The sequence below is a fragment of the Lytechinus variegatus genome, chromosome 2, assembly GCF_018143015.1.
Source record: "Lytechinus variegatus isolate NC3 chromosome 2, Lvar_3.0, whole genome shotgun sequence".
NCBI lineage: Eukaryota > Metazoa > Echinodermata > Echinoidea > Temnopleuroida > Toxopneustidae > Lytechinus > Lytechinus variegatus.
The window spans coordinates 51,215,706-51,239,908 of record NC_054741.1 but is presented as its reverse complement, the minus strand read 5'-3'; the positions used below and the strand labels follow the sequence as shown (position 1 = coordinate 51,239,908).

At 36.9% G+C, this 24,203-nt stretch overlaps 1 protein-coding gene across 2 annotated transcripts; it reads right to left on the bottom strand.

Moving 5' to 3' along the window:
* Positions 1-3,129: 3,129 nt before the first annotated feature.
* On the bottom strand, positions 3,130-22,914 carry LOC121408303 (thiamine-triphosphatase-like). Of its 2 annotated transcripts, XM_041599719.1 has the most exons (3): positions 22,082-22,913; positions 12,132-12,231; positions 3,697-3,781 (listed from the first exon to the last, which is right to left on the bottom strand). In XM_041599719.1, exons 1-2 carry the CDS (start codon positions 22,662-22,664, stop codon positions 12,152-12,154), a joined length of 663 nt encoding a protein of 220 aa, XP_041455653.1. In that variant the 5' UTR covers positions 22,665-22,913; the 3' UTR covers positions 3,697-3,781; positions 12,132-12,151. The 2 variants fall into 2 exon arrangements, with proteins under 2 accessions (XP_041455652.1, XP_041455653.1); XM_041599718.1 differs by lacking the exon at positions 12,132-12,231 and having other exon boundaries at positions 3,130-3,781; positions 22,082-22,914.
* Between the last annotated feature and the right edge of the window lie 1,289 nt (positions 22,915-24,203).

The window sequence follows — 24,203 nt, the reverse complement described above, 5'->3', positions numbered from 1 at the left end:
TTGAAGAATAAAAGCCCGTCCGGGTTCACCTCTATACAATATAGTCGAAAATCCCTTTAATCATCACGCTCGATATCCCCCGCTATATTTTCTCTTTCTCTCCCTTTCCCCTCCTTTTTACCCCCCCCCCATTTATTCACTCTTTTCCTTCTTGCTCCCCTTCATATTTTTCTCTTTTTCCCTCCTTCTGCTGTCCCTCTATATATTTTTTCCCTTTCCTTTATCCCTTCTGTTCCCTTTCCCCCCTTCCTTTTCTGTGCCCCCTTTCACTCCTTGATTTGTTTCTCCCCTTTATTTTCTATTGCTTTCCCTTCCCCTTCTTTTGTAATACCCCCTCCGTTATATTGCGAAACAACAGTTTCTTGTATTCTATAGAAATGTATAAGTAGCTTAATTTAACATAGCATTATATGTTGGGAAGAGAGAAAGAGTAGTTTTAGAGAGGGATTGAGAAAGAACTAAACGATAAATGAAAATAAATTTGATGATGAGAGGTGCATATGAAAATGATGTCCACAGATAAACATCGGGAAAAGATGAGAGCTAGTGGTTGAGATAGATAAAGGTAAATCAGGAAGGGGATAAAAAATGATGAAAATTAGAGAGGGGTTCCAGTATTTTGATAAGAATAGTCGTATCCTTTTCTTTCCTTTTCCTTGTTTCTTTTCTTAGTCCCTTTCCCTCTCTCTTTCTCGCCTTATTCCTTCTCTTTATCCTTCTTTCTTTTATTTGCCTTCCACCTTCCCTCTTTTCTTTCTATCTCACCTTCGCTTTTTTTCATCACCTCTGTTTTCTTTCTCTCTAGGTTCTTCTTCTTGTTTTAATTTCCCCCTTCCTTATCCCTTCTCCATTTTACCTTTTCCCTCTTTCTCTTCTTCACCCCCCCCCCCTCTATTCTCTTTCTCCCCTTTCCCCTTCTCTCAGTCCGGGCTCCCAGTTTTCTATTTCTTTTATCAGCCTCTTATTACCTTTTGCTTCCGATTTGAATGATAGTTTTCGAAAAGTTTTAGTGTTACAGTGCCGGCCGCGGGAAACGTCACAGTGCCCCGGGGATAGACGCAGGCGGTTCCCTAGGGCACTAATTTTCTAGGGGAGCGGACGCGGGCGTCTTCCCGCGTCCGCTCCCCTCAAATGCCCGCTACGGGCTACCGCGTCCGCCCTAGGGGGCACTGTGACGTTTCCCGCGGCCGGCACTGTAATTTGATTGGTATCTTTTAACATTGGGAATAAAAGGGTTAATACTAATGGAGTATAGCCTCCAAGGACAGGCTCTTGAATGGGATAGAGGATTACTAAACTGGGTTAGAGTGAGAAAGAGGTAATCTCTGGACGATCCTCCTTCAGATCTAGTTGCTAGGCATACACCCAGCACTCCAATACATCTAAAGCTTTCAAAGTATTAATATTCAATTAATTCAAATGTTTTCATAATAAACATCTTGTGATGGATAAAAATAAAGAAACACTGAGAAAGAAAGTTTTTGGATGAATCAAGTAATTACTAACACAGGGGAAGAACAATATCCCTATATATGATTTGGTAGTGATTTTTTTATCTGATTGCCAAGAAAGCATGAATGCTTGGAAGCAAGCAACCAGAGGACCGACAGCTTAAGGTCATTTCCTAGTTTACATGACACTAGCTGAATATGGAAGCCAATACAAAATGTTCTTGAAAAGTGTTAGACTGAACTACAAATGATGACTGTACCAATATTTATGTATAATAACTGATGCGTAAATTGAATTTAAGCTACCGGTATGTAATTCATATTTAGAGGAATGACTTGCAGTTCTTTCGACGTAATTCATTAATTTCATTTCTAAATTTGACTAACCACTTGTAAAAAGAATTAGCAATTAATTCCCCAAATTATTGTGTGAACCTCTTTTTTTCTAGATCCTAAAAGGGTATCCATTACTCACCATGCTAGACCAATCAAGAACTTTTCCTAAAATTCAAAAATATGACAGAAAGGTTATTTCAGGTTTCTTGTTTTCATACCAGGAAAGGTGACAAAATATCTAAATAATGTAGAAAAACAGGAAGTACTTTTCAAAATGAGAGGTAGACATTATACTGCCATTAGAATTATTACGATTTTGACATATCCCAGATATACAAAGCGACACAATAGTTGATACCAGTTGATCCTAGGCCGGCTAAAAGAGTTACAAGTGATTGGATCAATCGTAACTCTATGGAAATCCATCAGTGTCATAATTTCTTCTACAGGGAATTTCAGGAATGTCCTTTGTAAACTAAGGAGAACACACCAAATTGTCAAGAAGTCAATGAATTTACATCATATCTAGAAAAAGAGTTTGAACAAACATACATTTTATATGTTGACTTTGAGCTGGCTTTTCCATAGTTGCAATAGATCGGATCGATTGCAAGTCTATGAAAGACAGGCCAGAGGGTGCCATCTATTATTTGACTCCTAACAATCAGACTTTGGTGGTAGGATGAAAATCTTTACTGCTCCTCATCATGGAATCACTGAGGGATGACACTCTAGTACTCTAGCCTTGATACTTCAACCCAGTATAGGTATTAGGGTTTGGTTAGGAGTGTCTCAACTTCCTGGTTTGGTGGTGGGATGATGACCTAAGACCACTCCTTATAATCTAACCTTTATTATCATACCGGTACATCTAAGGGTGTGGTAACAGGGATGATCACTTTATACCACTACTAGGGTGTGGCGGTGGGATGAGTTTTTACTGCACCTTGATAATTCATACTGGTGGTATATTATAAGTAATGACATGGTAGGATGACAATGTTAAAGGAAAGTTCACCCTGAAGAAAAGTTTGATGTAAAAAATAGCCTAAAAACATAAATAGAAAATATTGGTGAAGGTTTGAGGAAAATCTGTTAAAGATTAAAAAAGTTATTAGAATCTTAAGTGTTGGATTTGTGATGTCATAAGCGAGCATCAGCCCCATATGTTATGTAATATAAAATGCATGAATTTCCTTTTTTTTAATGGTTCCTGATGGTTTATTTTTGTTTTCTATTCACGATCTGATGTGAAATGATTTGTCTATTGATATAACAAAGGTACAGTAAAAACCATTTTTTAATTTTCTGAGAAAAAGACATTTTGTTGATTTTTCACCATTCGCCATGTAGGAATGCTGCTCAACTATGACATTACAAATCAACTAATCAAAAATTCTAATAACTTTTAAATTCTTTGATGGAATTTCCGCAAACCTTCAGAAATATAATTATTTTTTTTCGGCCATTTTTACAACAAAGTTTTGTCAGGGTGAACTTCCCCTTTAATATGTTATAGTGGAACATGTATCAATTCAACCTTGTTCTGTTTTGTATTTCCTAATTCCTAGTATTAAATTATATTGACCTTGGAACATGTGTCGTACAGCAAAGTGGTGCGATACTATGCCCCTTAACCCTGACGAATATGAAATATGAAAGTGTTGGATAATCTGAATAAAAACAAGTTTACTTCTCTATAATCTTAAAAACGTGTAAAAAATGAACACCATCTCATTCCTCCATAGGAATTATCCAAATTCTACACAATCATTTAAATCATATATACACGTGGACACAGTAGGCTATGGTTTATTCCATGTTCCTCAATAGAGCAACTGGTGCTGATATGGGTATAGTCTTCATGCCAGTCTGTGTAGATCATCTGTAATCCTTCAAGATGCCAGCATCTATCAGTGTCTGGTAGTGTGTAGGATTGTTGGCTGACAGGTAAGCTTCCAATTTTCCTTGAACAGAGACTAGGTTGGAAAAACCTGCAGTAACATAAAGAATAGGAAATGGGGGAATAAATAAAAAAAACTTTGTGAGTTATCTTTTATCAAATAATTTTGTACCTTTTTTATTGCAAAATACTTAAACGGCAACATCATGAATATTTATTTAACAAATACATATCATTGGATGGAGTTTAGTTGGATTCTTAAAACATTGCACAGAATAAAATTGACCTGCATTATCCTTCAAAAGCTACTCTTGCGGTCACAGTTCACAAAATCAACCATTCTAATGAGAAACTAAAAATGCTTAAATTGTGTCAGATGTTTTACATAAAGCATGAGTCACAAGAATAGCGATTGGGGAGAAAGTCAACTTGTGATGGACATTCTAATTGCAATTTGAGGTTGAAATTTGACAAGGCCTCTCCTAAAGATGGTTGCATTAAACATAAGAATTCTCTCTGACTCATCAACTTCTATCTAATCAAGCACACAGCTACCTAAAAAGGTGAGAACACACAAATATGGAGACAAGATAGAAAAGATTAACATATATATGCTCTTCATCTGACATCACCTGTGCGATTTAAACCTCAAAGGTATTGGTGTAGGGGCTATATGGGGTAAGGTTTGTCATCGGCAAGGTTCGTCATTGTATGAAATAAAACAAGATGAAATTCCTTTTGATCGAGGCCGCTGAAAACCATTTTAGTTGAACCTTGGACAATCTTGGTGTTATTACTTGTACATTTATCAATGTGTCCCTGTTATCATATTTATTTTTATTGCTTACATTACAACCATTAAGTTATTGTTTTGTTATATCATTATTTCCTTGTATTATTGTATATACTCATATCTGATGTGAATGCAGAAATAGAATAACATAAAATTGTATCATGGTACTACATTATCAAATTCCCTACCATGAGTACAATCTTGATAACCCTTGCCTCCCTCAATCCTTGTATAGTGATAATTTCATATAAAAATATAAAAAATTCTTGGCCATTATACTCTAATACCCTTTTCATAAACCTATCCTCCAATTAGCCGCCTAAGAGTAATACAGATAATTCAATAAAAATTGTGTTCATAAAATCCGAAAATAAGCCGCATTATTTTTACGAGCGCCCGTCCTGAAAAAGGCGGATAATCGCCATGACAACTGGACATGCCCCCTCCAATGCGGTTGTGTTGGAAAAGGGTGACCTTGTGACCGCACCATGGCAATTATCCGCATTATTTGGAAATGCGTTCATAAACTCAAAATCTTATCCCAATGCTGCTATTATGCGGATAATAGCAGCATCAGAGTAATGCGGATAACTCTTGTCCTCCTCCAATTTTAAGACCAAATTATGCTGCTATTAGCCGCCTAATTCATAGTAATTGGGTTTATGAAAGGGGTATAAAATGCTTTTTACACCAGTTGGCAGAGATTTCCTGAACTCTGAATACAGGTTGGGCTAAATTGTAATCTAGCCCCACCTATGGTAGACCAACAATATTTTTTACATGGTTTTACTTTCCATAATCATACTATCTCTTCAATGGATGCTGTAAAATAAAGCACCTCAATTTCTCGATTATACACAGAAGCCTCTTCTATCAAATCTAGAAACGAAACTGAGTTTGTTATTTCAGTTGCATTCCCTACTAACCCCATCTCAAACTTAATTACACCCATAACACTTGATAATGGAGATAATTACAGGAGCAAACTGTACATTATCAGAAAACAACAAGAATTAGTTTTGATTTTAATGAGTACCGTATCCACAATTAAGAAAATGACTGCATGTTGTCTTAAAAATAGATCATAATGATCTTTATCTTTATTACCATATTTTTATCCCGAGTGCTACAACGAGATATGGAAACAATTGTTATGTTCTACAGATTAAACAAGACACACAATACTTGTAGAAAATTCACTCTAATGATGGCTACATATCAAGAGTACATGAAAACAATGATAATGTTGATAAAAATTTGATTATGAAAATGACATTGGCTCTGTCATTGAAATCTTTGTTTTGCATATCTTTTTTTTACATGAAATTAATGCTGCTTATCTATTCAAATATAAGTTTTTCTGCTGCTTGACTAGGCCTTTTAACTTTTGATCAATCTGTGCCATTCCATAGAAATATGATGCAGTAAATGATAATAACGAACATAAAGAAAAAACTAGCAAAATAATCAATCTGAAATGATTTATAGGCCTAATTGTTCAGTAACATGGTTTTTCTTAAATTCCTTTTTCCATGATGACAAGTAAATCATTCAAAACACTTTAATACAAATAAGTAACACAATGTACGCAATTATGAATAACTTATAATTACTACTCTTAATCAAAACTTCAACTAAAGAATTTAATCTATAGACAGATGTTTGCATAAGTTGTAAGAAATATGAACACAAAGAAAGAATTCAAACACGAAGAAGATAAACAAACACATTGAGGTAGAAAAGAATGTATAGGCCTACAGCAATGACAGTATTAAGAAGCAATGCTGAGACGTTTCAGCTGTAGTCTCTATGCACATGATAAGATGAAGAATCTTTCACAATCTTATTTTATATTTCCGCTGCATATTTTAAGCAATTTATGAGGTCCCACCTGAATATCATTCCAGTGATCATACCCCCTAGTCCTGTTGTCCATTTCCTTCACATTTCATCGGTCAGGATATTGACAAATATGGCATTTCATACTTCAAAGATCCAATTAAACAGGAGAAAATAGAAGGGATAATTATTAGTAATGCAGGAAAAAGGAAGCGTTTATATGAAATAAGCACTCCCACATCTGACTAACTAATCAATGACACCTAACCCTCCCTAGTTCTACTTTTGACTATCGGAGATCAAAAGGTCGCCCTCAAACAATAGCGCTATCTTAGTATTTCACTTCCGAGAAGAGCTATGTAAACAACATGGAAGGTGATTAAATCTTGCAGTTGATGAAGAAAAGGAAGGTGGCTTTAGGAATCGGAAATCTTCTAGTTTTTGCCGACTGATCATTTTACATCGTTAATTGAGCAATAACTAAACTAATGAACCTGTGCAGTAGTTGCACGCAGCACGTTAACTTTAATTTGTCTTACAAGGATTGATAAAAAAAATCATTTTAAAATCATTAATTCATTAATAACTACACTATAAATGAACTTTTAGTTGCACTTACCAATTAAAATTTAATTCATTTTATTGGGAAGATTTTTTAATAAAAAAAATAATGTACTAACAAAATATCACTTGTATAAACGAGATATAAAAAGGGAGAAAATTTAGTTGTCCAGTATATCAACAAGTGGAAAGTCTCTGGCAGCCCTGTCTGCATTACGTGATTCAGCAGCAGTGCCGACTTTGAAAACAAGTCAAACAACTATATGTATGAAATAATTATTCACAAAAAACACCATTCATATCATAACATAATACTTGAATTTGAATAATACTACAGTACATTCATTGACCCTGAAAGACATTTGACTTTGATCATGTGACCTAAGACTTGTGCAAGATGATCTGTGATACTTGATTACCCTTAGGTCCACATTTCATGAACTATATCCATAACTTTCAAAGTTATGATGGCAATTCAACAATTACCCTCAACCCGAGGGGGGGGGCACATGGCCAAATTTCATTGACCTTAAATGACCTTTGACCTTGGTCATGTGACAAGAAACTCGCAAGGGATGTTCAGTGATACCTGATTACTCTTAGGTCCAATACCCCTTTCATAAACCCAATTATGCGGCTAATAGCAGCATAATTTGGTCGTAAAATCGGAGGAGGACCAGAGTTATCCACATTATTTTGATGCTGCTATTATCCGCATAATAGCAGCATCGGGACCAGATTTTGACTTTATGAACGCATTTCCAAATAATGCGGATAATTGCCATGGTGCGGTCACAAGGTCACTCTTTTCCAACACCACCGCATCGGAGGGGGCGTGTCCAGTTGTCATGACGATTATCCGCCTTTTTCAGGACGGACGCTCGTAAAAATAGTGCAGATTATTTTCGGAGTTTGTCAACGCAATTTTTATTGAATTATCCGCATTACTCTTAGGCGGCTAATTGGAGGATGCGTTTATGAAAAGGGTACGAGTTTTATAAAGTAGATCCATGACCTTTCATAGAGGCCTTTCTCATTACGCTTTCTAAAACTAGTTTACTGGAAACTGATTCAGGAAACCAGTTTGGAAGATCGCTTTGCTAGTGTTCCCACTTGATCACACGAAAGTGGTTATCAAAATCACTTCACATAAAGCGATCTTGTTGCTATGGAAACGCTCTCAGTGGGGTGACACATTTCACGTGAAATTCAAAACTGCAGCGTAGGCATTCTACACCTGTCGTGTGGAGTAGTGCGCTCAAAATGTGCGAAAATCGCTTCCCAAAGGACTGTTGTGTCCTCACTTACGCTAGAACCAATTTAATGAAGCAAAGCGGTCTTGAAAACTACATCGCATGGTGGTTTTCTGAACCGGTTTGGAAAATCACTTCAAAAATCACTTTGACCGTTCTCGCTTCACGTTAAACTAATTTCCACTAAACTAGTTTCCAGTAAACTAGTGTTAGGAAGGTAGTGAGAATGGTGTAGTAGTTCAACAAGTATCCCCAACATGACCAAAGTTCATTGACCCTAAATGACCTTTGATCTTGGTCATGTCACCTGAAACTCATGCAGGATGTTCAGTAATACTTGATTACCCTTATGTCCAAGTTTCATGAACTAGGTTTATATACTCAAAAACTCAACCTTAGGTTAAGATTTCAATGCTGACGCTGCCACCGCCGTCTGAAAAGTGGCACCTTTAGTCTCGCTCTGCTATGCACACAAAATAGGTTTGGTATGATAAAACATGTAAAAGCTTTTGTTTCCTACTTTTTTACATAAATTGGGATGAAGAACTTGAGAGGATTTCACCATGAAAGCTAGAAAATTTCTTTGCATTTTGCAGGATATATTCCTCTGAATTAGAAATTAGTCATGGTGGAATAAAATGTCAGATAGCACCTTAACCAGACCCTCCTAATCAACACAAAATCAATATTTTCCATAAATCGGAAAAAAATTCTTGCCATGCACCAGAGATGATAATTACAGAGATTCTGATGCAAAGATTCATAATCATTAGAGCACAATCTCCATATCGAAATGCAAATTCATGTTACAGATTATTATTATTAATAATCGTAGGAATGACCATAACCAGCAACAACCCAGCTAGACTTGCATGTTGACACCAGATTTTTTTGTGTAAAAGACATCTTGGAATCCAATGGACAGTTTAGATATCATTTGATTAGATATGATTTTGGGATGAGGTCTCTGATTTTTTTATTGGGAAAGAACCAATTTACACACTTATCTCAACTGTTACTGAAAATGTTATATTCAAAAGCCCCCTCACATCTGAACGAATGTAGGCGGATGAAGGGTGACGAATGGGAAAATGAATGAAATGCATGCAAATTCAACGAAAATTTCTGTCAAATCATGCGATCAGTAACTACATGTATTGTCAAATTTTATCAACGAACGGTAAGCGAAGGATAAATATGACATGTAAAGGATATCGATTTTTCGGTTCACCTCTTTGAAAAAATTGCTGCCGAAGGCGAGCGAACGGTTGATATAACCCAATATAAGGAACAGTGAGCAATTGTTTGATATGGCATGCGATTAGAAACGAAGACGAGGGAATAGATCAGGCAATCTTGTTCGTTGTGTCATCGCGTTGCTTCCTTACGGGTTCTTTCGAGATGCGAATTCAAACAGATGAGCAACGATTTTTCAATTCGTTGGGAAATTTTAAACATGTTCAAAATTTCCACGAGAATTTGAATAATCGCAGCTGTTCGTTCAGAAGATGTACGAACCCAAACACGAAAGGTAAATATGTTTTACTATCGGTTACCATTGATAACGATTTATTTTAAAATGCCTTTTGCCAGCCATCGCAAGGCATATTTCACACAATTTGGTTAGGTGTGAGGGGGCCTTAAATTATATGGTAATCGCCATATCTTCCACATAAGCCTATAGTGTTTCTTACTGTGACTTCAACATTTCATTATATTAGAACATGGCAATATTTCACACTACATTGTATGTCTGTGCTTTAATGGATATGCCTTTCAAGGGCACATTCAAGTATTTAAGATTATGATTTTCTTCCATGTTAAATTATGAAAGAAATTCCTACACGGTTTTGTAAGTTCACTGAGAGAAATCGCCAGCATGACAAATACGAGTCCTTTGACTGCGAATCAAACTTGACAAGGACTAATATTGATTTTAGTCGATCATGTTGGTAGAATTCCTGTAATTTCTAGTATCACGAAAAGCATATAGGCTTATACATGTATGCCTGACAAAATGTAAAAATTGTGATTTTTTTTGTCAAAATGACAAAATAATTGTTTATATTTTGACGACTATCAGACAGATCATGTAAGCAAATAGGCCTCACCAGTAACCATTATTTTATTTTCTATTTCATTTATTTATTCAACATATTTATACAGGATAGAAGAGGAACAATCAAATCAGTAAAGCTGATTTCATTGATGTCCTGTTTACATATACTTACAAAAATACAGGCAATATCATTCTGAAGTGAAAATTAATGAATGTTTTGCCAAATGAGCTTTCGCGCTTCATGAGCTACTCCCATTGGATTACTATCTGTGTACAACTAACATAATGAAACTAATATTTTTGTTTGACATTGAGCACTGATGTATTTTTAATAGTCTTCATCTAAAAAAAACAGTGATTCCAAACTATTAGTTATTATTATATACATGTAAAGATATCACTATCATTATCAAAAATATCTACAGGAAGTATAAAAACTAAAATATCCCTTCTTTTATTCAACTAGTCTTTTCGGCTGAGCAAAGAGGTGGGTCAGGGGTGTGTTTCATGAAAGTTGTCAGCACTGACTAAAATGTCGGTGCTGAAAATTTCAGTGAAATCCTTGGGTTTGATTGGCTGTGAGGCACTTGCCTCTGACTGTTACTATGGTAACTGTCAGAGAAAGCCACCTGGTCTGAGTAAGGCTAACATAATTCAAGATGGGAAAAGGGACACAAAGCTTTAAGGATGATTCCTAGCAACTTCGAAAATGATTATGGACAGAGAGAGAGAGAGAGAGAGGTGGTTTCAGACAGCCTCGAAGTTCGTCAGTTCCAGGTATTTTCTGATCGAGAAATTTACCCCGATCAGAAAATACCAGGTAATATTGGCAATATGAAAGCAAATTATGCGTAATATCCCCAAAAGAAAATACCCACTAAATAGAAGGTACGTTAACTTTTAGCCCAGCGTGTAGTTGGGCGCGGGCGCCGTGGGTGGCTGCTGAGCTAGTGGTTTCGAATCTCGCAGCTTGCCTACTTATCAGACCATACTGCACATGCTCCTAGGAATTTATCCCGAAGGGTATGTTTCGGGGCGGTGTGAATACAGGAATAATTAATGGGTATTTTTTAGCCTAAAAAAAGTTCTTGTAATATAACGGGGATTCTTATGATCGAGGCGGTTTGAAACCACCTAGAGAGAGAGAATAAAACAAATTTGACTATACACTGCAAAAATGCCAGTGTTAATTCAACACCTGCCTGGTATCTATATCGGTCCACACCAGAAAGGTGTTGAAACAACACCGGTTTGGCGTTAGGCTAACACCAATTTGGCATTTAAAGAAAACCAAAACCCAAGAGAAGAAGCAATCTTATTGGAAAGAGTAGAATGAGAGGAATAATTTAAAACAAGTTTCATCACAATCGTTTTTGAAATAAGCAAGTTATGGATGTTTCAAAAGTATTGTTGTACTTTCTACGGGGATCCTAAAATTGGCAAACATGCTTCAAATGACTGATTTTGTGGACAACTCTCCATTTGTGTTGTACAAAATTTTTCAGATTTCCCCCCATTATCTTTCAAATTGCATCTTGCCTCCTTCTGGGCATGGGAAAATATAATTCACACCACATAAGGTCAGGAGGAAATGTGAAATATGTAAAATAAAGGGGAAAATCTGAAAATTTGTGTACAAAACAAATGGAGGGTTGTCAACAAACTCAGCCATTTTGAAGCATATTTGCCAATTTGAGGATACCAATAGAAATAATTAAAGTACAAGACTTTTTAAACGTCCATAACTTGCCTATTTCATAACCGATTTTGATGAAACTTTTTTTGGAACTTGTTTTCCTTTAAGCAACACCAATTAGTGTTTAACCAATATCGGTTTGTTAACTGGGGTTGTTTCAACGCTTCTATGGTGTGGACCGATATCGATAACGGGCTGGTGTTAAATCAACACCGGTCTTTTTGCAGTGTAGAAACTTACATGCGTAGTTTAGTAGAATGTTAGATGCAGTTTGAGATGTGTGCAAGGATAGATTCATCCAGATAATCAGCTACGGACAATGTACCAAAGTCTTCCATACCTGGACATTGAACAAAAAAAAGGGAAGAATAATCATGCATTCGTCGAGGTCTCGTGCAAGAGGTCCAGAATGAATTAATGAATGAACTTTCCATGCAGGGAAATATTGCACGGGGGCTCCTGGCAAATTTGCCCCTACAATACCCTACACAGCCAGAAAATAACTAATAATGAGCCCCTAGAAGTCAAATAGGGTCTAATGTAAACTGTAATACGATAGAGTAAAATTTGGCTGGCAAGCTTAAAAAATAGTTCAGGAATTTTGTTTTTCCCTCGTTCCTTGCCTACATGTATCATCTAGACAGAAGCTGCAGATGTATCTCAGCTACTATGTGGAGCATTGTGGCACAGTGGATTAGTCTCCGGACTTTGAAACAGAGGGTCATGGGTTCAAATCCCAGCAATGGCGTAGTTTCCTTCAGCAAGGCGTAGTTTCCTTCAGCAAGAGTAATCCACATTGTGCTGCACTCAACGCAGGTGAGGTGAATGGGTACCTAGCTGGCAGGAATTTATTTTTTGATCTAGGCCCGTTTCGGGTACACGTGTACACGCACGGTCAAGTCAGTACACGTGTACTAAATTCCATCACCGTGTACACGGTAGCATCTGCAAAAAGCTTGCATGGGACTACAAAGTCATTGAACAAGCTCACAGCCTCACATTAAATCTTAGTTCTCAGACACTGCACATGTTTTAATTACCAATATGTCAATATATTTCAATTAATCCAGAGTGAGTTCACTTCCAAAATCGCCAATTTAATCCACATTCATTCTGGAGACTCAAGTTTTTGTACCACGAAATGGGTCTGCTTCGGTCTCGAAAGCGTTGCTCAATCACACTCAGAGTCAATTTGAGAATCACCAATTGCGATAGCGATCATCGCTACAACTTACGTGTTATACGCTCGCACACATGTGCTACAAGCCTACAAACAAGCGCTCTTCAAATTGGCAACAAAATAATGAAAATCAATCGATAACTTCAGTTACACTTATTCTGCAGCGATCTGTGCATGCATGTACGGTACAGTATACAAAATGCGCATCCAACGAGCGTCGGCGCTAGTTAGGGCCCTGCACTGATTTTTCTTTTGCATTCTTTATTAATTTAATGCGCTGCTATGCCGAGTAAACTTTTAATTTGCACCAATTTTTGTGTGGATTGATACTTCAAACTTCTCAGGTAAGCTTTAAAACCGTGATCGACTTAGGCTATATAGACCCCTTTTTATGACATGTTGATGCGGGTCCGTGTCGACATGAAAACAGATCAACTCGCTCTCACAGTGTTTACAACGTGTACACGACCGAAAAACACGCCGTGTACACGTGCATCAAAAATGGACTTTCAAAACGGGCCTACTTCATACTGTGTGAAATGCCGAGCTCGTAAAAGCTGCTTGAGCTACATCCAGGGTAATAATATCCAAGTCTTTTGGAAACGCATAGACGATATTCATGTGTTATGCGCTATACAAGAACTGACTATTATTATCATTAATATTATGTTTAACATAAGCTATACATCTGCAGCAAGAGTACAACAAACAGAGACTGTAAATTAGTTACCGTCTTGTCCCTTCTGTCTTGATTTAGTCAATTTTCTTTTTAGACTTTGATTTAATGCAGATTTTTCATAAAAAACTACCACAGAATTAGGGTAGAGACTAGAGAGCTTAGTAAGACTAGAAATTTGACGTGTCTAAAGGACTCAATATTGTGCAGAAACCAATATGCATATATTATAATGAACAAATTTAGACCTTTGAACCAACTCGCATATATAAAGAGCCTTTGACTTGCCAATTCAAAATTCAAACTAAGCCTGTATTTTGGTGTCATCTACCTACAAACCAAATTTTTTTTAATTTTTAAATCCATTAAAATATTTTTCGAGTTATTGCGCGGAAACCATATGGAGGGACGGACGGAAGGACGGGCAAACGCTTAATGCCCCCTCCGGACTTCGTCTGCAGGGGCATAAAAACAAAGGCTTTATCATGACAGGAGGGAAACTTGGCAGTGGCTGATCCATCTAGACATTTAAAATCTTTTATAACAAAAGTAAGTGGAGCCAAACAATAGCTTGCAGATAAGAGCGAACCAGCCCCTCATCGATGCTATACAGTGCGTATTGAAAAAAACGGGACAGTTTTGAAAAGTCTAAAAAATTGTTTCAAATTATATCTATATTTTGTTGTAAATAGATGCTCTGAAATCTAATCTTTAAAATGTCATTTAAAAAAATGAATTTTGTTCATGCTTGAGTGAACAAGGGACGTTTTTGTCGGGGGTTTAAAAGAGGCTTGCGCCAAAATAGCAGAAATGAGAAATGTAATGATCTGACTTCTTGCTTATCATCAGACTTCCTCTTAACCTTTTCATTATCTTTGCCATGATTTTCGAATTATACTGTCAAACTTCATTTACACATTTCCCGGGGGGTAGGGCCACATTGACGAGTGGATACCATGCGCGACCAAAAGAACACGTAAAAAGGATGTCTTTTTCAAGATAAGGCATGTTATGTACGTAACACGATAAGGGTGTCAAAAACACAAAAATAATGAAAAAAGTGTTTCTATTTCGCTGGGAAAGTTACGTGTTTAGGGTCAAATTTGCGGGGATGATAAAACAAAATTAAAATGTTTTATAAAGGATGTCCTTTTTGCCCCAACACTACGTGTTTAGAGTCCGATTTGCGCGAGGTGTTGAAGGTGGGGTCGTACTAAACCAAATGAAAACCGGCGACCGAGGGACCCGTGACATAACAATAAAATATTCCCGTACTTGTTTAGGGGTTCATTTCAGGGAATATTTGCCAAGAGTATCATTTTGTTCCCAATACTTGTTAAGGGTAAGGTTTCACACGCCGATACTTGTTAAGGGGGGCATTTTCAGAATATGGGAAATTACGTTTAGGGTGCTTTTCGAGACCCCATGGTCGCGCATGGTATCCACTCGTCAATGGAAGTGGCCCTCCCGGGACACATTTATTAATTCATTTCCTTGAAATATTTTGTTTTTTCATTGAAACTTCTTTAACCTTTGAATTTTCCTTCATAAGTAAGAAAAGAATACTTTTTGTCAACCCAATTAAGCATGAAGATTTGCATTATTAGTTGGGAGAACTTGTAATTATTCAAATCGTATTCTATTATGTGAAACAAATTATTTCATGGTACCTTTAAAAATATGAATCCTTTTTTCAAGGGGTTATTGATTTCTTTATCAAGTTTAATTATGTGCTTGACAGGACAAACGAGAAAGTATTTTTGTCTTTCAATGGCAATGTTGTATTGGGTCAATTTGAAAGAAGCTAGATATGGCAGATCGGATAAAAAATATTTAAAAAGGAGTGAGCGAGCGAGCAAGCAAAAATTTCAATTATTTTATTAATATATCAAATTTTGTGATAGATTTTGAAATAATATTCAGAAAATAAATATTTCACTTTCTATCTTTCCTTTTATTTCCTTTCCAGTTTTTTTATTGGGGGGAACACCCCGAGCCCCCGCCCATGAGGCACCATAACCTTTGTAGCACACAATGAAAGGATTTGAAAAAAAATGCACACTCTCCCATACTTTGGTCGTTTTTTTTTTGTTTTTGCTTAAAAAAGAATATCTAAATCTAAAAAAAGAACATATTAAAAAGAAACAACAACAGACAAATTAAAGCAAATCAACAGATTTGAAAATGAATGTTGACCGCATAAATCGAAATTATGGCAAAGATAATGAAAAGGTTAAGAGGAAGTCTGCTGATTAGCAAAAAGTCAGATTATCATAGTTATCATTTTATGCCATTTTGGCGTAAGCCTCCTTTTTATCCCAGACAAAAACATTGGGTGATTTGATTTCAAGTACGGTGTTCGTGTTGAGAGCGTGAAAAGGCCGCTGAACCGAGCCCCAACACCGAGCTGAGTTCAGAGGAGCGATACCGATCGCGTTATCGATATCCTATGTCACGCCTCTGCGCTGCGCAGCTTATCATCTCAACTTTACGCGAGCAATTCTCAACGACGAAAGTGAAATCGGGAAGAAATTGCAGTAAAATCTTATCTTAAAGAATGCACAGGTTAAAATCACTGCAATAATCAGAAAGCATAAATATTATTTTTCATTAAAATGTGTAAAACTCTAATGATTTGCGCTCATCTTAACTGTAATAGATAATTTTACGGGGTGTTTCATCGTGTTCGCCTCCTGTTCGTGAACTACAGTTCATCAACACCAACACCGAACTTGAAATCACGATTTCCCCAATCCCTGGGGGTTGGTGTTGGTGAATAGGGAAATTGCACGTAGATCGTCAACACCAGCTGTAATGCTCGGTTCAGCAGATGACATTCAACACCAGAGCTCAACACAAACTGCAGGAAATACGTCATATTTTCCGAGGTCAATCCCAACACCAGCGTGATTTCAAGTACGAACTAAACTAATTTTTTTAATGGCATTTGAAAGATAGACTTCAGAGCCCCTATGAACATCAAAATATTGACATCATAATTTGAAACAAAATTTTTTATAGACTTCAAATCTGTCCCTTTTTTTAATACGCACTGTATAACATGCGCACATCAGCGTCCATGCTCACTGCCTGACGATGTCCTGCAGTAGGAGACGAAATGTTGCATTCCAACGTTCGATCCATTTTGAGACAAGCAATTGATTTCTTCAATTTCAAAGTAAATACTAGTATTCTTTCCATATCAGGGCCCCGTCTTACAAAGAGTTACGATATGACACTGATGGAAATCTATCAGTGTCATAATTTTTTTCTACAGAAAATTTGCACAACGTTCTTTGTAAACAAAGAGAAGCATTGTGAATTTTCAAGAAAACAATGACTGCATGAATATACATCATAGTTAAAAAAATATTTTGAAAGAAAATTCATAATAGACGTTGCTGGCCGTCCATAGTTATGATTGATCGGATCAATCGCAACTCTTTGTAAGACGGGGCCCAGACCTGTAACAGCAGAGACAATTCAGTTGATTTGATATATCAACTGATCAAGAAGAAAAAAATATGGGAGGATACTTGCGCCCCAAAGGGCTCCCTGGATCCGCATTATTCAGCTATATCTATTTTGAATCCCGGGGAGGCCACTTCCATTCACGAGTGGATACCATGCGCGACCAAGGGGTCTCGAAAAGCACCCTAAACACGTAATTTCCATATTCTGAAAATGAACCCCTTAACAAGTATTGGCGTGTGAAACCCCACCCTTAACAAGTATTGGAAACAAAAACGATACTCTTGGCAAATATTCCTTGAAATGAACCCCTAAACAAGTACAGGAATGTTTTATTGTTACGGTTCCGTTGGTCGTCGGCTTTACATTATTTGGTTTAGTACGACCCCACTTCTACACATCGCGCAAATCGGACTCTAAACACGTAGTGTTGGGGCAAAAAGGACATCCCTTATAAAAAATTTTAATTTTGTTTTATCATCCCCGCCAATCAGACCCTAAACACGTAATTTTCCTAGAGAAATAGATACCCTTTTTTTCATTATTTTTGTGTTTTTGGCATCCTTATCACGTTACGTACGTAACGTGCCCTATCTTGAAAAAGACATCCTTTTTAAGTGTTTTTTTGGTCGCGCATGGTATCCACTCGTCAATGTAAGTGGCCCCTAAGGGTTTTGAATTCAAAGATCTACAGAACAATTAGAATAAAAAGAAATTAGATAAAAAAACCCATCTTTTCAACCCTTTAAAGGTGCCATATTTTCAGAAAATTTTAATTGATAATTTCCCCAACATGAAAAAAAGCCCTCAACTTGTAGTGATCATAAGGCGGTGCTGCACCAGCCTAAATTTGCTCAATCTCAAGATTTTAGCCCGATTGGCCCTCTTTAAGATTAATCTTGAGATTCAAGAAACTGTCTCCACCATCGCGAGTAGAGTGATTCCTGCTCGAGCAAGGCATTATGGTCTGACGCCATGAATAAATAATCCTGAGTGCGTTTGCCCCTGCGAATTAGCGGGATAATTTGTAAATAGCGCGCTATCTTGCAAAAAAATCCCAAGTTGACTTGGGATAGCAATCGCGAGATTAATTCAGCGAACTAGCGCGATAGTTGCATCTCCTTTACAAATAAACTCGAGATTGTTCAGATCGGAGTAAATTTGCCGAATAAGGAATAGCGCACTATTTTGAAAACTCGGCTGGTGCAGACAGCCCAATAGAGATGTCATGTTCCAGTCTGCATGTGTTCATGCCAGATACGCCCTGGAATTTGTTTCTCCAAAAAAAAAAATATATCTGGTCAGCATGAAAAGGCTGTGTAAAAGAGTGAAGTTGTAGGGCAGAATACCTGGATTTAGACTTGAATTGGGTCAAACAGATTTAAAAAACGCATGGGTTACTCCCACTTTTGGTATATAAGACAAATTAGTTCCATGCCGTTTGAGGGAATTTGCATCATTATTAGTATAGAACTTGATAAAAATTTATTTCTATCTTAATGAAATATACATGTACGAGAAGGGAATTTCCCTTTGATGGAGATTTTCATTTACAATGAGTAAATAATCCCTGGGGAAAATCCCCTGGCAACAATTAGGTATCAAATACCACATTATGTTTTTTCTCCTAACTGTATTAGTAATTTACATGATATTCTTCTCCCTAAATCCAATAATAATGAGGAAATGTACAGCACATATTTTTCTCATTCTCTTCGTTTCAGAAATGAATAAAACCACAAACTTAAAAGCTGCTCCAGCAAATCAATTAACCTCAAACTTTGAAAGGTTACAATCCTTTCTTTTTTTCATAAAGACAATTCTTGCTATATCAATATGACTCGTCAAAAGTAAAGTTTGGCCCATGAATGATGAGCAGGTACCTTAAAAGAAAGCTTAGCAATTACCGTAACTGCATTTGCAAGATATATGATTGATGCAATACATTGTAAAATTTAGCCTTGTGCTTTAAAGGGCAGTCAGTAACTTTGTTCAGGATTCAACATAAAAATCATTGTTACTTTTGTAATCATATATTACGCAGCATCCCCTCAGCTTTCAAGCAGTTGCTTATATAAAGTATATACCCAGACATCAAGTTATATTGCTTCCAATGAAACACACAATAAAAATAGTTATATCCTTTCTATGAATATTCATGAGTAATTGATTGGTCAGTAAGTTGGCGCTCACATGATAATATAGGCCTTTTTTCTTCCAACGTATTTTCCTGCAAACTATTCCGAGCTCAAAACATGCAAATTCATGTAGGGAGAATGATTGATTTATCCTAGGACAACTTCTCTGATCCCCCATAGACACGTATGTAAATATTGGATAAAATAAATGTGTTGGCATATATGCAAATATAATTTTGAGTGAAAACACCCTACCTCAAAATGCAAATATATCAAAACTGTTTACATGCAAATGAACATAGATACCACAATGACATGGACTGGCAGTTTTGAGGTATGGCTCTACTTCCATTTTATTAATCCTGTTAATTGTGTTTCTCCATTGCTTGAGTGGTAAACTGTAATACACTGTACATGCAAACAAACAAATAAGTATTTGCACTATCAATGTTATGGAGGCCTACAAATAACCACTGCTATTGTTTATCAATCTGGATAACAAACACTCTTTATTATTAAGTTCTTTCCTTTAAAAAGCAATGCATCTAAACATAATATAATGCCATTTTATACCGATTTTATTTTTGTATATTTGTAAACCCCGACGAGTAAAGACAGCTTCATAACAGAAACCAGTTTTTCTTTTAGTCATCCTCAGGCACTAGTCGGTGGTAATTTATTCCTCTTGTACATATTCTTGTTGTCTTTTGCCTGGAAATAAAATAAATAAAAATAAAATATTTTCATCCAAATAGACAACGAAATTTCACTTCTTCAAAATTGTAGGCCTATTAACTTATGGGGGACATTCTGTTTTGTGAACAGAACAAAATTGAGATTGAAATAATTGTAATTTTATACAAATACAAATAGCGAGCAGGCATGAGTGTGATCGTGCGAGATATGTGAGAAAGATGCTCTATTCAACAAGGCATAGCAGAGTTGACTGTCTCTTTCTCTCACCGAATGCGAAATGTCACATCATTGCACGAATAAGAATATTCGCTATTTGTGTTGTACAGCATCTCGGAAGTTAACGAAATTACGAAAGGAAGATTAAGGAAAATGAGAACGATAATTGAGAGCAAAAAAAAATCCATCAAACACGCATCTGATCAGCAGCAGCAATCTGCAGTTCGCCCGTAAGCCCTATGCGCATTGCACTTGCATTTATTTACTTAGCGCAATGAATTGAATTGCATCGTGACATCAGACCACGCAACGGTACATTATGGACAGTACGTGTGCAACCAACGGTACGAATGTTGGACATTCAGCCTGCCATTTGCTTGGCGTACAACAAGCCAAGTATGGTAGGCATTATACAACACATATAGACATTCAGGAGAAATCGTAGGGAGATGATCATGAAACCAAAAGCTAGTTAATTATATATTCATGAATGCTACAAAATAATCCAATACTGATTATGAGGAAAATCAGCAGTTATCTCTTCAAAATGAGCAGGTGGGTGTGTCGTCAAGCTGTATTTATTAAGTTAGGTATGACTTAATCTGTTTCATAAGGAGTTATATACAGCTAGAGTAACTTTGCCATTATGGCATTATGCTACCATGGTAACAATGCTCAGTAGCCAATCAGAGTCAAGGTTTCCATAGAAGATACAATAATAACAGAATTAAAGTAGTTGTAATTTGTAAGTCCCTGGTGGCATGTTCATGGGCATTTAATCAAATTCTCTATCATTTTCATTTTTATCATCAAGCTGAAGGTAAACTCTGGTCTTTGGAGATTAAAATTAATTCAAGGTAACTTGTCAACAATACATCAATAATATTCAATAAAATAACACCTGGGAAATCTAAAAAATACCAGTACCAGTTGTGTGGTGTAAAGTTGTGCATAACTAATGAAAAGCCTTATGAGACACTAAACTGGACCAACAGAATTAACAGAAACAATAGACAGATCTCTCCAATAAAACACTCATTGGACTAATTTTTGACACTGAAAATGACCGTATTGGTCCCTTCAATGCTCAGGCTTCGAGCTAAGATATCAGATTTTGAGGATGAGACCGAGACATCAGGCTTTGCGGCAGAAGATGCGATTTCCGGCCTCAAGGCCAACAACACTGATAAATTAACCAAAATAGTAATTCAGGAAAATTCAAGATGGAATATATTAACTGAAATGTGTACAGATTATTAATATATTAATGAGAGTGATATATTATTTTGTTCAGTCTTCACTCCAGCCCAGGCCCCATGAAGAAGTGACCTAGTACAAGGCACTCATTCAATGAACAAGGTTATGGTACAAGGCTTGAATCATTCTAATATCAACAATGATGGATCCAAGCAGATCCTAGTAAGCTACTGTAAACAAACCTATATTTTGGTAATACCCTAATTTAGGCCAATGAAGCATATTTTTATATGCATATTAAGGAGACCCTAGTTATTCATGTAATCCTACAATGTTCCCAGAGACCAAGACCTTGTAATTTTGTTGTATGATAAAAGATACAAATGCTTGATTACACTTTACTAAAGTCTCCATGTGTGGAAAATGATGTAGATTTAAAGCATTACAATCAATTGTAAATATCGATTGTATTGTAAATTTAATATCTTTGTTCGTTACAGGAGCTCAAGGCTGAAGTCAGTCAAACTAGAGATATTTGTGCATTCACCCCAAAATGTATCGCAGCTTTATATAGATCTAAAAACAAAATAAATGACCGAAAAGCAGAGTTGCATACCTAAACTTTGTGCCACTCCTTCAATTTTAGCAACTGCATCACTTATGACATCAGCATCACTACTTTGAACCATCATCTCGATCTCTCCGACCTGAAAACCGAAGTCCGTCTCGTCAATGGTGATTGAAATCTCATCGTTCATGCGATAGTTTTTACGACTGGTTTTGAGATCTGCAAACGGTTCAAGACCAAACTTCGTGACCATTGTCTGAACATCTTTCGCTTCATACATTTGATCATTACCATTCGCAGCATCATCATCATTTGGAGAGTTATTGAACAAGATGGCGGCCAACTCTGTTACAATGTCATGTTCATTTGTCACTTCCTTGTATTGCGTGCATGATGCAGATTCATCCTGACGGTTTTTGGGAGGCATCTTTAGTTCCCACTGGTCATTTCTTCGTCGCAACCAGAAATCTTCCTTGGTTAGACTGTAATTTTCATTGTCAAAATAACTGTCAGTCAGTGTTACTACGCCACTGAATGTTCCACCGGCATTCACAATCTTCTCACCCGTGTCTCCACTCACTAGAAATTTTCTCTCGATCTCGATCATTTTAGGCTCTATTTTATCCCCCATTTCTTCTTTAGATATGTAGGATGTAGCTTCGTTATTTGTACTTAACTTTAGAGATGTCTTTTCACCACAATCGTACTAGAAGCTAGGGTTGTAACACACTCGAAATACGAAGGCATCGCATGCATTGCATGCTACCCTGGATAGTAATGTCGCAATGCACCATTGCACGTGCACAACGCCAATGCTGTTTACATTTTACAACTGTGTACTACGCGGGTTTACAGTACTACAAGGTGACATCAACATCCACATGCACGTCACTTCCTTTGACCCCGACGGCGACGCAGGTAGGTCGATTTCCGAGAAATCCGTCGGGCAGCCGACTCTAAATATTTTTAGGTAAGGGGGTAAGCCCCAAAGTTGGGGTGGGTTGGGACTACGATTTTTATTTTTCGTAGCTCTTATAATTCATATTTTGAATCAGTCTGTTTAATATGTAGGTTAAGGTAAATTAGGATTAGGCAAAAGGAATCGAGCTTTATTATGAAGAACATCAACCTCGTTTCATTCCATTTACCTCTATCAACTTTATATCACGGAAATCTGGTGGGACCAACCACACATGCGCATAATCACACACCATCCGAAGATCCACCCACGTGGGAACATAACGGTATGATTGCGTAATCACTTAGCTGCGAGACAGTTATTCGCGCTTGCGTCATGCGTGTGTCTGATCTGAGCCGTGGAAATAGATCCTCGAATATTCTGTTTTCTATTCAAAGCTCTCAATTCTCCAAGAGCTATGTCCAGGGAGTGACATTTCCTCTATCGAATTAGATCAGCAACCTTTGATAGCTACTTTCACATCTGTAGATCTCACGGGGGAGGGACGTACCTTGATTTCTCGTAGGATGTTGTACAAAAATTCAAATTCGAGGGGGGGGGGGGGTCCCCATCTTCGTCCATTATATTTTATTTTACCCGTGACTTATATAAATCTAATCAAATTGTAGGCCTACACACCAGGGGCCAAATTAGTAAACGTGTGTGTAAGTGTGTGTGTATGTGGGAGGGGGGGGGGGGGAGGCAGGCAGAACATACAAAAAATCACAACGGTAATTTTCTTGAGTTAATACACATGCATGTACTGAAAGAAAGTGTAGTGTGGGGATGAACCCCTTTAGCTCCAACCCGTTTTTCCAATCCCGTGTTTTTCCGCGTCCCCTGCATTTTAATTGAAATGGAACAGGAGCAAGTTGTTAGCGTTTTTCAGTTTTGTATATGATAATGGGTTAGCTTCACAGGCCTGGAAATATGACAGGGGCAAATACCGATCATATGCCAGTCGCGGAAAATTAAAATATATACCTTAATAAAGAAAAATCAGACAAACAAAAACATTGAAAATTTCATCAAAATCGGACAAGGAATAACTTGGCTACGGCATTTTGAATATTTGCATTTATGCCGGTGAAACATTCATGGGTATGTCTTCATGATTTATTCTATGAGCAAAACTGATGATGTCATATATCCCTACTTGTTCGTTTGTATCTTATTATATGAAATTAGGTTTAATCAAATGTTTCCAACCAA